General features: G+C 34.6%; 1 protein-coding gene across 1 annotated transcript; it reads left to right on the top strand.

The window, feature by feature from the left end:
- The first annotated feature begins 383 nt into the window (after window positions 1–383).
- Window positions 384–11,117, top strand: vamp3 (vesicle-associated membrane protein 3 (cellubrevin)). The gene is made up of 5 exons (XM_056255309.1): window positions 384–468; window positions 4,441–4,519; window positions 9,131–9,289; window positions 10,802–10,853; window positions 11,056–11,117. Coding segments are annotated over exons 1-5 (309 nt in total). The 5' UTR covers window positions 384–466; the 3' UTR covers window positions 11,073–11,117.
- Window positions 11,118–12,943: the final 1,826 nt, after the last annotated feature.

Consider the following 12,943-nt stretch of genomic DNA (forward strand, 5'->3'; position numbering starts at 1 on the left):
CTGAATGCTTTATATAATTTCTGCTGTAAAATAAAATCTTAAAAGAGAAATGTTGCTCATACTGTCCCTTTTTTCTGCAACTTTTCTTTGTTTTTATGATGTAATATAAACTGCTATGAAACAACAATTATATATATAGACTCTATACAGTATACTATAGTTTTAATCATACATTCATGTTACACTACAACTATAATTAAATGTAGCCTATATTTATTTCTATATTTATATATAATATAGCCTATTACAGTAAATAAAAGTAATATACACATATATATCCATTAGTATTATTTTATACAAATATTAATACTAATATGAAAAGCCACTTTCAACTTGTCTGGAATTTTTCTGAGCACGCGCGCACACACACACACACACACACACACCCACCCACACACTCGCGCGCTCACAGTAGTAGCTGGAATATAATCGGGGCCTTCACACATCACACATCAATTCAACAAACATGTAAGTAAAACTACACCAACATCACTCGCACGAGCTCAATGATTCCATATACAGTACATATATTGAATGTCGTGTTTTACGTGTTCATGAATATCAGTCTTTCTGGGTGTGTTTGTAAAGTGTGTGTTGTGCTAATGGGTGTCAATGCTGCCAAATCAACAGGTTAGCGTAGCAGGTTAGCTTACTGAATTTTTACTTTTCATTTTTTTTCACTCTCGGAGTTTAATTTAAGTCGCTTTTTAGTTGGAATCAGCGCAAATGACGCCAACAGTGAACTTTTTTTGTCAATTAAAGAGTTTTAGACCGTATATATTTGTATATCCGCTACATGCTAACGGCTAACAGCTTTTTTCTGACAACAAAGTTTGTGAAAACTTGAAACATCAAACGGAGTCTAAATACACACTTTTTACCATTATAATATCATATGGGATTTGTCTTTGTTGTTTAAATTACATAATTGTATTGTCTTTTGACTTTTTAATGCGGATGCTTAGCAAAGCTGCGGCGGAAATGTGGAGATTTAATATAAAACGATTAATAAAATAAGCGTAGTTAAATTAGCCTCACCAAATATGATTTCACATAATTTCAACAGCCTGATTGCAGTTGAGTTTATATGCTTTGATTGAATGTTGTAGACTGATATTTTTGGTGACGTAGCCTAGTATAAACAGTGTATAATCAACTTTATATAACTTACGTGTATATTAATTGTAATAAATGTATTTATTTAAAGATATATTTTAACCTCTTGGTTGATTCAGGATTTTACCTTAGAATAATTTCCTTCCCACATAATTTTAAAATTCTTGTTTTGCTCCAATGAACTTTATCAAACATTATATGACTTTTAATAGATAATTTGTAGCCTAAATGTATGATAAATTAATCAGAAATGCAACTTTTAATGTTATTATCATATTAAATGTACTTTAAGTATTGGTTTTTTTTATGCTTTATGATGTTGTTTATCGATTTATTAATGAACAGTTATGAAGTATTCACCTTTTATTGCTTTATTGTACTGGTGAGGATGTGTGTGACTTAATTTGAAGTCTGTGTCAGATTAGCTCTCAAAACTTACCAGTTCCCTGGATGTTATTATTGATATGATAATGTTTAATGCTAGGCATAGTTTACAGTTTTAGGCCGAACTTTAGAAGAAATGTAATAGATTGGAATAGTTTTCCGAGTGGAAAATCAAGTTTGAGAACAGAAAATGAAACAGTTGTGTTTAATTACTTGTAAGATTTATAGCATCAGCACAAATGATATCTGCATTGATGCATCAATCAATTGAATAATGATATGATGTATCTAGGGCTGCATGATATTGAAGAAAAATGCAATATGCGTCTGCGGTAACCTGTTAAATAATGCGATATGTGATAAAATATTGCTTTAAGTGTGTAAAATACATATTAATTATATTTAAAAACTTAAAATGATATAACCAATATAGGTTGCACATTCTTTCATGGGTAAAGAAAGCATCACTACAACTTCTGAAAGTGAACAGCAGTTTTAGCACTAGCCTACATAAAGTAATGTCACAAATTTTAACATCAATGTAAACAACAACAAAAAACTATTTAAATACCAAAAACTCTTTGCTCAACTTGGTAATATATAGTTATATCATTATCAAGCTGAAAACTTAACATCAATAAACATAAATAATGTGTTCTTCAGAATCATTTATTCTATATTATTTAACAAAAAACTAAAGTGTATTTTTGTTCTGGATGTCCCAGTTGGATAACAGGAATTGCACTTTTCAGAAAGTTCGAGTGTAACGTTCATAATATTTTTTGGTTTGAATCTGAGTTAATAGAAATGTAGCCGACTTTTGTAAAATAGGGACATAATATCAATTGCAGGCTCATGAATGTTTTGAGTTGTCGCAAATATCATATTTGATTGATGTCAGGTTGTATTGTAATGAAACATCTGATTTACACACCTCTAATAAGTCAGCATTGTGTCATTTACATTTAGAAAGCGCCATATGTTTCTTATACTGGAGGATCTCTGCAGTGAGATTTCTGCCACAGTCACATGACCTGGAGGCTTACGGTGCCTTCCACGTCTGGGTGTGGAATGTGTGTGTTTTCTTTGCTCTATTGAGTCCTGATGTTTCTCTTTCAGTCTCCTGTCGTCACTCTTTAACCGCAATAGACGGCAGTTATAGCCTGGCTTGAGACCTTTCACACACACTCAGAAAAAAAATAGCAAAACTTTCCCTTAGGTGTACAACAGCTTGTCCCTGGGGACATCTTTGTGCCTTATTTATTTACCCCTAAAAGTTCATAGTAGTACTTTAAGGGAACATATCACTTCTCTAAGATACTGAAATTCACCTAATAGAAGTTGACAGGTTTAAAAAAAAAGTTTTGACATGCTGTTGTAACCCTAAAGGTGCAAGTTTAGCACATTTCTTTCTGACAGTGCATGACTGTGTTCTGTGTAGAGATTCAGAGTTTACCTTTACAAATAAACTCGGTTTCATAGAAACTTTGACACCAGATTAAACGTCATTGAGCAAAAATGACTCAGTTAATTGTGAGAAATTATGATTCGAGATTTGGGTATCTCATGCAATGATGTTGTTCAGACATTTTTGGGACTACTGTAAATCAAAAGTCGTGGAAAATGGTTCATCCTGAATGCGTTTATGTCATTTTCAGTGGACTTTTCATTATGAACTTGTTCACAGTGTCTTTGGATGTTTACAGAGCGCTTAACACATCCAAATCATAATGTTCATTTAATAAACTCGTTTGAGCTTGTTGAGTGATTTATACCTCCCATTTTCGTCTTTAGTCAAATGCTTCTACATGTTCCTGTAATCTGGTTTCACACCACTTTGAATTGATGAACTCACCTGTCATCCTCTTGTAAAATCCTCTGTATGGTGTGTTATTATGAAAACAGGACTTTTATGTTTACGTGTGTAGTTTTAACAGTTCTCCCAGTTGAATCAAGCTCATTTATGTAGTCTATCAGCCCCTAGGTGGCAGTAGAATATCACATACTGTTTGTCACACTAGATTTCTATTAGAATAACAGGACATGTATGTGCTTAAAGGATTAGTTTACTTTAAAAAAAAAACTGATAATTTTGCTGATAATTTACTCACCCCCATGTCATCCAAGATGTCCATGTCTTTCTTTCTTCAGTCGAAAAGAAATGAAGGTTTTTGATGAAAACATTCCAGGATTTTTCTCCATATAATGGACTTCAATGGGGTCCAAACGGTTCAAGGTCCAAATGACAGTTTCAGTGCAGCTTCAAAGGGCTTTAAACGACCCCAGACGATGAATAAGGGTCTTATCTACGAATCTTTTTTGAGTCATTTCGTTCATTCAACGAACGAAATGACTCGGAAAAAAAATTCATTCATTTTGATGAACGAGTTCGAACAGGAGAGTCACGAACGCGCATCACAGAACAGAGCAAGGCGAGCATTTGTACTTATAAAACTTAAACTTTTTTATTTATTTTTTAAATGACCGATCGTTTCGCTAGATAAGACCCTTATTCATCGTCTGGTGTCGTTTAAAGCCCTTTGAAGCTGCACTGAAACTGTAATCTGGACCTTGAACCGTTTGGGCCCCATTGAAGTCCATTATATGGAGAAAAATCCTGGAATGTTTTCATCAAAAAAAACCTTAATTTCTTTTCGACTAAAGAAAGACATGGACATCTTGGATGACATGGGGGTGAGTAAATTATCAGCAAAAGTTTTTTTTTAAAGTGAACTTATCCTTTAACAGATGCTTTCTGACTAAAGCACACAGCTCAAATCACATTAGCGGCAGTAATGAATACGTTATGCTAAGCTTTATTCACTTAAAAAAATTGATCCGGACTGCTCAAGTAGGTTTTCCATTTGTTTGCCTGGACTTTTCCAGCTGTCCTGGCAAATGTTTTTTTGAATGTAACGTAAGAGTGTCTCTCTGTCCCAGGTCCGCCCCGGGTGCAGATGGCTCTGGCTCTGCAGGGAGTAACCGCAGGCTTCAGCAGACTCAGGCACAGGTGGATGAGGTAAGAGGACACACCTGACACCGGCTCCCAGTGCTCTTCATGGACAGCTAGAAATAGTCCACTTCATTTCCGTCTCTCGATCTTCTCAGGGATGGTTTCTTTGTGATGTGAACAGCTACACAATTTTAGGACAACTAATGACAGTAAAATAATGTACAATCATGAGTCATGACTACTAATGTGCTTGTACCTTGAAACTCCACCCTGTCAGACATGACTACAATACTACAATTATAAAAAAAGCGAGTTTGTACTCTTCTGGTTTTAGGCGCCATCATTGAATACATTTTGTAATGACACAAACTGTTTCGCCTGCTGCTAAATTCTCAATTTTGCCAGAAACTCTTGTTTTTTTTTTTTTCTGATTTAAATACATGTACTCACTATATGGCTATGTAAGACAAAATGATTGCGAATGCGCTGAGACCAAAGAAACCTGAAGAAAATTCGAGGGCTCCTTGTATGTGTTTCTTTTAATGAAATCTTGTGACATCCGAATAAACACCTAATCAGACATACGCATTGACAGCTTTTCTTTCATCAATCTATTTAATCAAATGTTTCTTCAAGTGCATATCTTTAATTGGGTTCCAAGTGGTGCAATAGACACTAAGTACTTATGCACAATGTCCTCAATCATGTGTTGTATGACATTTATAGTTATTTTATCACTCAACATTGGCTTCTGATGCCCCTCCCCCTCCGCCATGTCATTAAAGGGATAGTTCACTTTGAAATACATTTTTGATATGTTTTAGCTTACCTCAAGGGCATCCAAGATGTAGGTGTCTTTGTTTCCGCAGTAATTTCAATTTTGATATTTTTAGGTCAAACCGTTCTTGTCTGTCAGTCATATAATGCAGGTCTATGGTCACCACCTCAAAGAGCATGCACAGAGAAGTCCAAATTAAACATGATTTAATGACTCGTTAATGTAAGTACACATTGATGGCCTATAACACGAAACGAGCGGTTTGTGTGAGAAAACGAACAGTATTTATATCGTTTTTACCTCTTGTAACCACAGCCACGTCCATGTGATCCGAGGGCGCAGGCGCTTCGGTCTTTCCGGAAATTTCATACCCTGACTATTATCATACCACTATGCAAGGGTGAAATATTATTTGCATTCTCTCACAAATGTTTTGCGTTCCTTTGAGAAACAATTCCCTTTGCAAGCAAACGCAAAGTTCCTCGGGGAGCGCAAAACTTTTTTGCGAGCAAACGTAAAAGCATTGAAATATTTTTTTCTCCCATCTCATTTTTTCCATCACCATGTCCCTTTAGGTGCTCCGTACCTTTCTAATCTATAAGAAGACCATAATCCATGAGAACAAGATATAGTAGTACAATCTCAATTTTACTACCAGTATAGTAGTATAATATAAATATAAACTTAGTGCGGTTAGTGGTTTGTTCAAATTAATATGGTATACTTGTAAAAAAAAAAAAAAAATCTTACTGACCAAATTGTTGACAAGAAATTAACTTTTATTCTGCAAGAACACATTAAATTGACAGTGAAGACATTTAAAATGTTACAAAAGATTTTTTTGTGTTGCGTTTTCTGCAGAAATATACAGTACCGGTCAAAAATTTAGAAAAATTACTTTTTTTAATGTTTTTGAAAGAAGTGTCTTATGCCTAAGCCTGTATTTATTTGATCAAAAACAGTAATATTGTGAAATATTACAATTTAAAATAATTGTTTTCTATTTTAATATACTTTAAAATATTTTTTTTTCTGTGATGCAAAGCTGAATTTTCAGCATCATTACTCCAGTCTTCAGTGTCACATGGTCCTTCAGAAATCATTATAATATGCTGATTTATTATCAATGTTGGAAACAGTTGTGCTGATTTTTTTTTTTTTTTTTTTTTTTTTTTTTACGTGTGCAACTTTTTCAGGATTCATTGATGAATAAAAGTATGAATGTTTGGCAAAAAAAATAAAAAAAATTACTGACCCGAAACATTTGAACGATAGTGTATATTGTTGAAAATGAACAGCATTTATTTAAACCAGAAATATTTTGTAACAATATACACTATTGTTCAAATGTTTCGGGTCAGTAATTATTTTTTTCCCAAACATTCATACTTTTATTCAGCAAGGATGGATTAAATTGATTTTTTTTTTAAAGTGATAGTAAAGATTTATATTGTTAGAAAAAAATTCTATTTTGAATAAATGCTGTTCTTTTTAGATTTTTATTCATCAATGAATCCTGAAAAAAAGTTGCACAGGTTAAAAAGAAATGAAGAGTTTGGTTCCAAAACGCGATAAACGCCATTTAAAAAAAAATGAGTTACTGCAAAAATCAGTATTATATCTGGTTGGTATTGAAAAGTCAATGTTTAATTTTAAGTAAAATGCGATATCCGCCGTGTTATTCTGTCATGTTTTCTCCCTTTCTTTCCAAACCGCGACAAACGCCAGTCTCCCTTCTCTGCAGAATGCGATATATCCGCTCTCAACCAATCACAACGCACCATTCCACGCAATGTAAACATTAACGGCAGCGCCTTAAACACACCCGGCTTCCTAGTTTTTCTTATCTATTTTGTACTTTTCGATCAACAAACAAACAAAAAAATGAATAATTTTGACGGCATTGATGAACCGGTGGTTGTTTCTGCGGTGGGTAAGAAACGTAAGGCATCGAAATCGAATCATTTACGTGAGGAGATTAATAAGATGAGGCACTCGGGAGGAGGAAAAATGTTTTCAATCTTCTTTACAGTTCTTAATAAAAATATTATACTAATAAACTTACCTTGTTGTGTATTTTCAACAGTTTCAATATGAAAAAAAAAACTTTTAAATTGATTCAATGGATTAATTGCGTTTTGAATTTTAAATAAAAATGGATTTATTGCATTTTGGGGAAAAAAATTATCCGTTTTTATAATAAATCTTTGAAAATCAAAACCTGGATTTTTTTTTTTTTTTTTGTTATTATGACCTACAAATGCTATGTGAAAGTTTGAAACAGAAAATAGTGGTTTTCATCTTTCCACTTTCTTGGTAAAGAAAACACATTTTTACTCAAATGAATCTAAATGGATTTATTGCGTTTTGGAACCGAACTCTTCAAATATTAACCAGCACAACTGTTTCCAACATTGATAATGAATCAGCATATTAGAATGATTTCTGAAGGATCATATATAATAAGGATAAGGATGAATTATATTTTAAAGTATATTAAAATAGAAAACCATTGTTTTAAATTGTAATATTTCACAATAAAAAAAAATCTGTATTTTTGATCAAATAAATGCAAGCTTGTTGACTTTATCTGTGTGAATACTCCCTGAAGAGCACAGTGTAATCCTCCTGCAGTATTTCCACTTCTCTTCTGCAGCTCACCGCAGTCATATTCATGATTTCTGTTTGAGGAAGTTCATATCGGGACATATACAGGTCTCCGTGCACTTAATGACTGTTGACCTCTCCCAACATACATCTTCGTTCAGTCTGGGTCGTGCTCATAGGCTGCCGGCTGGTTATGTAACACCCCGTCACTATGGTTATGTAAGAGAAACATGGATCTGCACACGCCGGTCCCCCTCCCACATGATCTCTCTTAAATGGGTGGAGCTCCGTCATCCTGCAACAGGGTTTGTGGAGCACTAGAGCATATGTGAGGAGGCTGAGATGTTTGTGTGCCGTTGCCATTGTCTGTTATGTAATTCTATTATAGCAGGGGGGGTTTTATGCTTTCCATTTCTTCTGCTGAAGATGTAAGAATTGTTCAGACCGAATATGAGCAACTGGATATGATGTCATCATCATCTCTAGAGCGTTTTATTTTTGATAAATAAAGATGATAAACTCAAAACATACCTCTTACTCCATTATTAATGGATCAAAGTGCATGATGCTGTAAAACAAACTAAATGCTGTTGATTCCAATAGGAATACAGATAGAAACTCATGAAGTCAAGAGTTTATATTGAGTCTTCAAACACAGTCATAGTAGAAAAATGTCCCTCCAGACAAGATGAGTCATCGTCATTTTCCAGTAGCAGTTAATATTTAAATATATATTAATACCAGCTAAGACTGGTTTCCCAAACGTTGGATAATCCTGAGAAAATGTTCATCTAGCCTTGACCTAGTTGGACAAATCCTGCCTCGAAGAAGATAAGTGCATTTAGTTTTCAGTCCTGATATTTCTTTTCCTAACCAGCAACAAAACTTTTTGTCATTTCACATTGAGCTCCGCCCACAGTAAAATCAGTCTGAAATGCTGCTGTATATGTATTAAACATCAAATATGTTTTTGTATCCTGCACTGCAGCATTTTTGCTTTCAGTGTGGACAGACAAATGTCGCTGGAAACTTCCCATTCTGTCAGGTTAAGACACTCGGTTTCTTTCAGTGCTGTTAGTGTGAAACGCTGATCATTGAAGTACAGGCTCCTGTTGCTTGCCTGGTTTTAAGAAGTCTCCAACCATCCTGCCAAAAGTCTCGCATCATTAAATCGCTTAATAAACCTCCTCTGGTGTTCGGACAGCTGTGTGTTTACACCCATGGCAAGATTCCTTGACCCTTAGATTCACTTTTGCAGAGTTCATGCTCTTCTAACCGCAGTCTCCCTCCAGGTGGTGGACATCATGAGGGTGAACGTCGATAAGGTCCTGGAACGAGACCAGAAGCTCTCTGACCTGGACGATCGTGCCGATGCCCTGCAGGCCGGAGCTTCCCAGTTTGAGACCAGCGCCGCCAAACTCAAGAGGAAGTACTGGTGGAAGAACGTCAAGGTGACACAAGAGTTCAGCACTCATATCATACACTCATTTAGTTTAAATGCCTTTTATAATAGATATTAAGGCTTTAGAGATGATTGGAAGTTTTGTTCTTCGTCATCTGTAATGAATAAATATTAATAAATAAATATATTAAACATAATAAATAAATATATTTAACTATAATAAATAATTACTCGAAATAATATAGTCAGAGAATTACTTTTCCTGTTTTCCGTAAGCTCAAAATACTCCTACTCAAAAACAAAGAAACTAATATGCAGCCGATGGTTTCGTTTCGCATCTTGTTATTGTAAAAATACAGGGAGATTTGTTTTTGTTATTCCAAAACGTCATTACAGTTCAAGTTAAAAAATAATATTAATTTTATAAATATAAGACATACAGACATATAGTATTTTATATATGTAGTATACAGGAAATATTAAGACATACAGTATTTTATTTATTTTATATATATATATATATATATATATATATATATTAGGGCTGTCAGTTAAACGTGTTATTAATGGCGTTAACGCAAACCTATTTTAACGGTGTTCATTTTTTGGTCTTTTTGGTCTAGCAAACTTTGTAGTTTTTTTCACACGCTTTTGCAACAGGACGCTGCGCTATGAAACCCATTCATTTCAATGGCTTGCGCCGCGCGAGGACGTTTTATTGCTTCGTTGCAAAGTGCAAGCGGATCTAGCTAGACCGGAAACAAAACAACAGGCACGCCGCACACACTTGTTGCGAGCCGGCCAAATAGTTGGTTAACGTTACGTTTTGAGTGGATGACGAGCGCGAGACGCCGAAATGGATGCCAATAAGATTCTGAATGGAAAGTTTACTTTTAAAAAGTTGCCAAATGGTTCCATTGACAAGACCAAAGTGATCTGTGTTTTGTCGTTGTGAACTGAGCTATCATCATCGCAGCACGTCCAGTCTGAAATACCACTTGATGATGGCCAAGCACACACACACACACACACACACACACACAGCTGATGCGAATCCTCCGCCCCCTTGTCAATATCAGGACCTCGTCAGTATTTCTTTCACCCTTTTATTGATGGACAGTGTTACATTGTGTGAGAGATTATATTGCTAAGTGAGAATGTTAGTGTGAAATTGAACACAGTATTGTCAATGTTGTTTTCAATAAAAAAACATTTGCACAAAGCAAGCCGATCCACTTGTTGATAAGAGCACTAAAATGAGAAAAAAGAATGGGACAAAAAGAAATCAAGAGACATTTAGAATAGATAAAAATGTGCGATTAATCGTGAGTTAACTATGACATTAATGCAATTAATCGCGATTAAATATTTTAATCATTTGACAGCACTAATATATATATATATATATATATATATATATATATATATATATATACAATATTAAAGAGTTGAGATTAAACCAAAGCAGGTAGCAAGTAATATATTAAATAACAATAAAGTGAGCTGAAAGCTCCATCATAGGCACCAAATGACAATGTATACTTGTTTTTTGATTTTGCAGATGTGGGCCATTTTGATAGCCGTGGTTGTGATCATCATTGTCGTCATTATTAGTGAGTATCACAGTATTTACAGGCTCTTTCACTCCAGGGGCAGCAATTGTACAAAATGATAGACGGATCATGAGTCATCGTCCCTGTGATTTAAGTGTTCTTTAATAAGCAATTTATGTGCTAATTAAATGTGTCGTAAACAAAGTATGCTGCATCCATTTTAACCTAATTTAATCCCTGCTCTTTTTCCCCCCTCTTTTAGTCTGGACGCAGTCATAATGATGCAATACAGAGATGAATACTGGTTATGAATTGAGGAAAAGAAAGAAAGGAGAATGAATGAATGAGTGCTCTTCCAATGAGTTCTAACCTGCTGATTTTCAAAAGCATATATTGTAAACTATCCTCAATGTTTGTTTTTTTAGGTTTTTTTTTTTTAGGTTTTGTTTTAATTGAATAAGATTTGAATAAGTTCCAAAATGCCTAATGATTTCCAAATACATCTAACACACTCCTCTGTGCAAACCACAGAACAAGGACTGACTAGATAGTGTACAAGTTACAAAATGATCCAAAACCACAAAAAGTCCTACTTGTATGTTAATATGAGAAACATTTCACTATCATTTGGAGGCCAAAACATGTTGACCAAAAACCAGGCCAAACTTGTGAAAGCCATTTGCCAACGTCTCATGTCATTGATGAATCCCTCATGGACTCTTTTAGTGAGCGGCCGTAACCAGACACTCTAGTTTTGGCCGTGTCAGAGTTTTTCAGTGCCAACAAGACACACGAGCCTTTCCTGAACAACCACAGACGTGCCATCAGTGCCTGGAGACAAACTCCACTGCCATCCCTTGAACTTTACTCTGATTTCACTCAGAATATCTGCACAGAAAAATGCTATATATAAGCTTGAGATATTATTGAAAGATTAAAGTGGTAATTCACTAATAATTTAACTGCATCATTTGTATTACCTTGTGTAGGAATAGTTTGCTTGGAAATATCTTTGCTTAATCAGATTTCAGTAGTATTGGTTTTTGGTGTTTTCTCTTGCTCACGGTGCCAAAACATTTTATGTTTGTTTATCTAAGCTTTTTTTTTTTTTTTTTTTATGTATTTCTTTGTTTGTCTCACATGTGTATAAATTGTAAACAAGTGCAATTCTATGCTGTGGCCTTACTAACTTAAGTGTATTGAATTGCCCATGTTGGCTCAATAAAATGGATTTAACATCGTTTAGTTCTCAACGGAAGCCTTAATTCACTAAGTCATTATGAAGCTTGGTTTTATTGCTGTTACTCAAAGGTTGCATGGATCAGATTGCTTTAGATGATGCTACAAATCACTTTTTATTTCAAATACTGTGTTCAAACGTTGTGTTCGAGAAAAAGAGATGTTCTGATGTACTGCGCTACTGCATTTGTGCTGGTTAAATCTAGTTTGCAGTCTTCATTCAAGACGAAGGTGCACAGTGACATAATGTACCTGTGGAATAGCATTCATCTCTCAAGACAACAATAGTGTGAGGGGTTTCTACAGAAGGCTGTTTCTTTGTAGCCATTTTTAAAACCAAATTTTAACCTTGGATATAAAAGTGTACTCGATACAAACAACTGAAAAAAGACATTGTATTGTGATTTGTACCAGCTCACGACATCTATCTCATATCTTATATGCATGTTAATAAAGACTCAACAACCTAAACATAATTTCCTTACTGCCTCTTTCAACAGGCAACAATTCAGATCCTAAAAGCTGGTAATAAGTTTACCTGCTTAATTTATTTATTATTACAATAAGTACAAGGCCCGAAAATCAAAATCGCATTGCGATGTCAACACAAATGTGAGTGACTGAACGCGCTAAAATAAATGTCCACTTGATGCATTGAGAATGACCCGCAAGCGTCTTAATATAGATATTTATACAAATATTTATACATTTGTATTATTAATAACGCGTATAGAAGTATAAAGTAAGTAGATTAGGCACTATATGCTGTAACGAATCCCCTCACGCCCAATGCAGAGACGGCAGTTTACGATCATTTAATTTTTTTTATAAAAGTATGAGGCCCAAAAATCATAATCGTGCTTGTACGACACAAAATGTAACCCCAGTGGAGGGCGTGGCGTTATAATAGT

Source organism: Rhinichthys klamathensis, unplaced genomic scaffold, assembly GCF_029890125.1.
Source record: "Rhinichthys klamathensis goyatoka isolate OS25496 unplaced genomic scaffold, OSU_Roscu_1.1 h1tg000120l_1, whole genome shotgun sequence".
NCBI classification, from domain to species: Eukaryota; Metazoa; Chordata; class Actinopteri; order Cypriniformes; family Leuciscidae; genus Rhinichthys; species Rhinichthys klamathensis.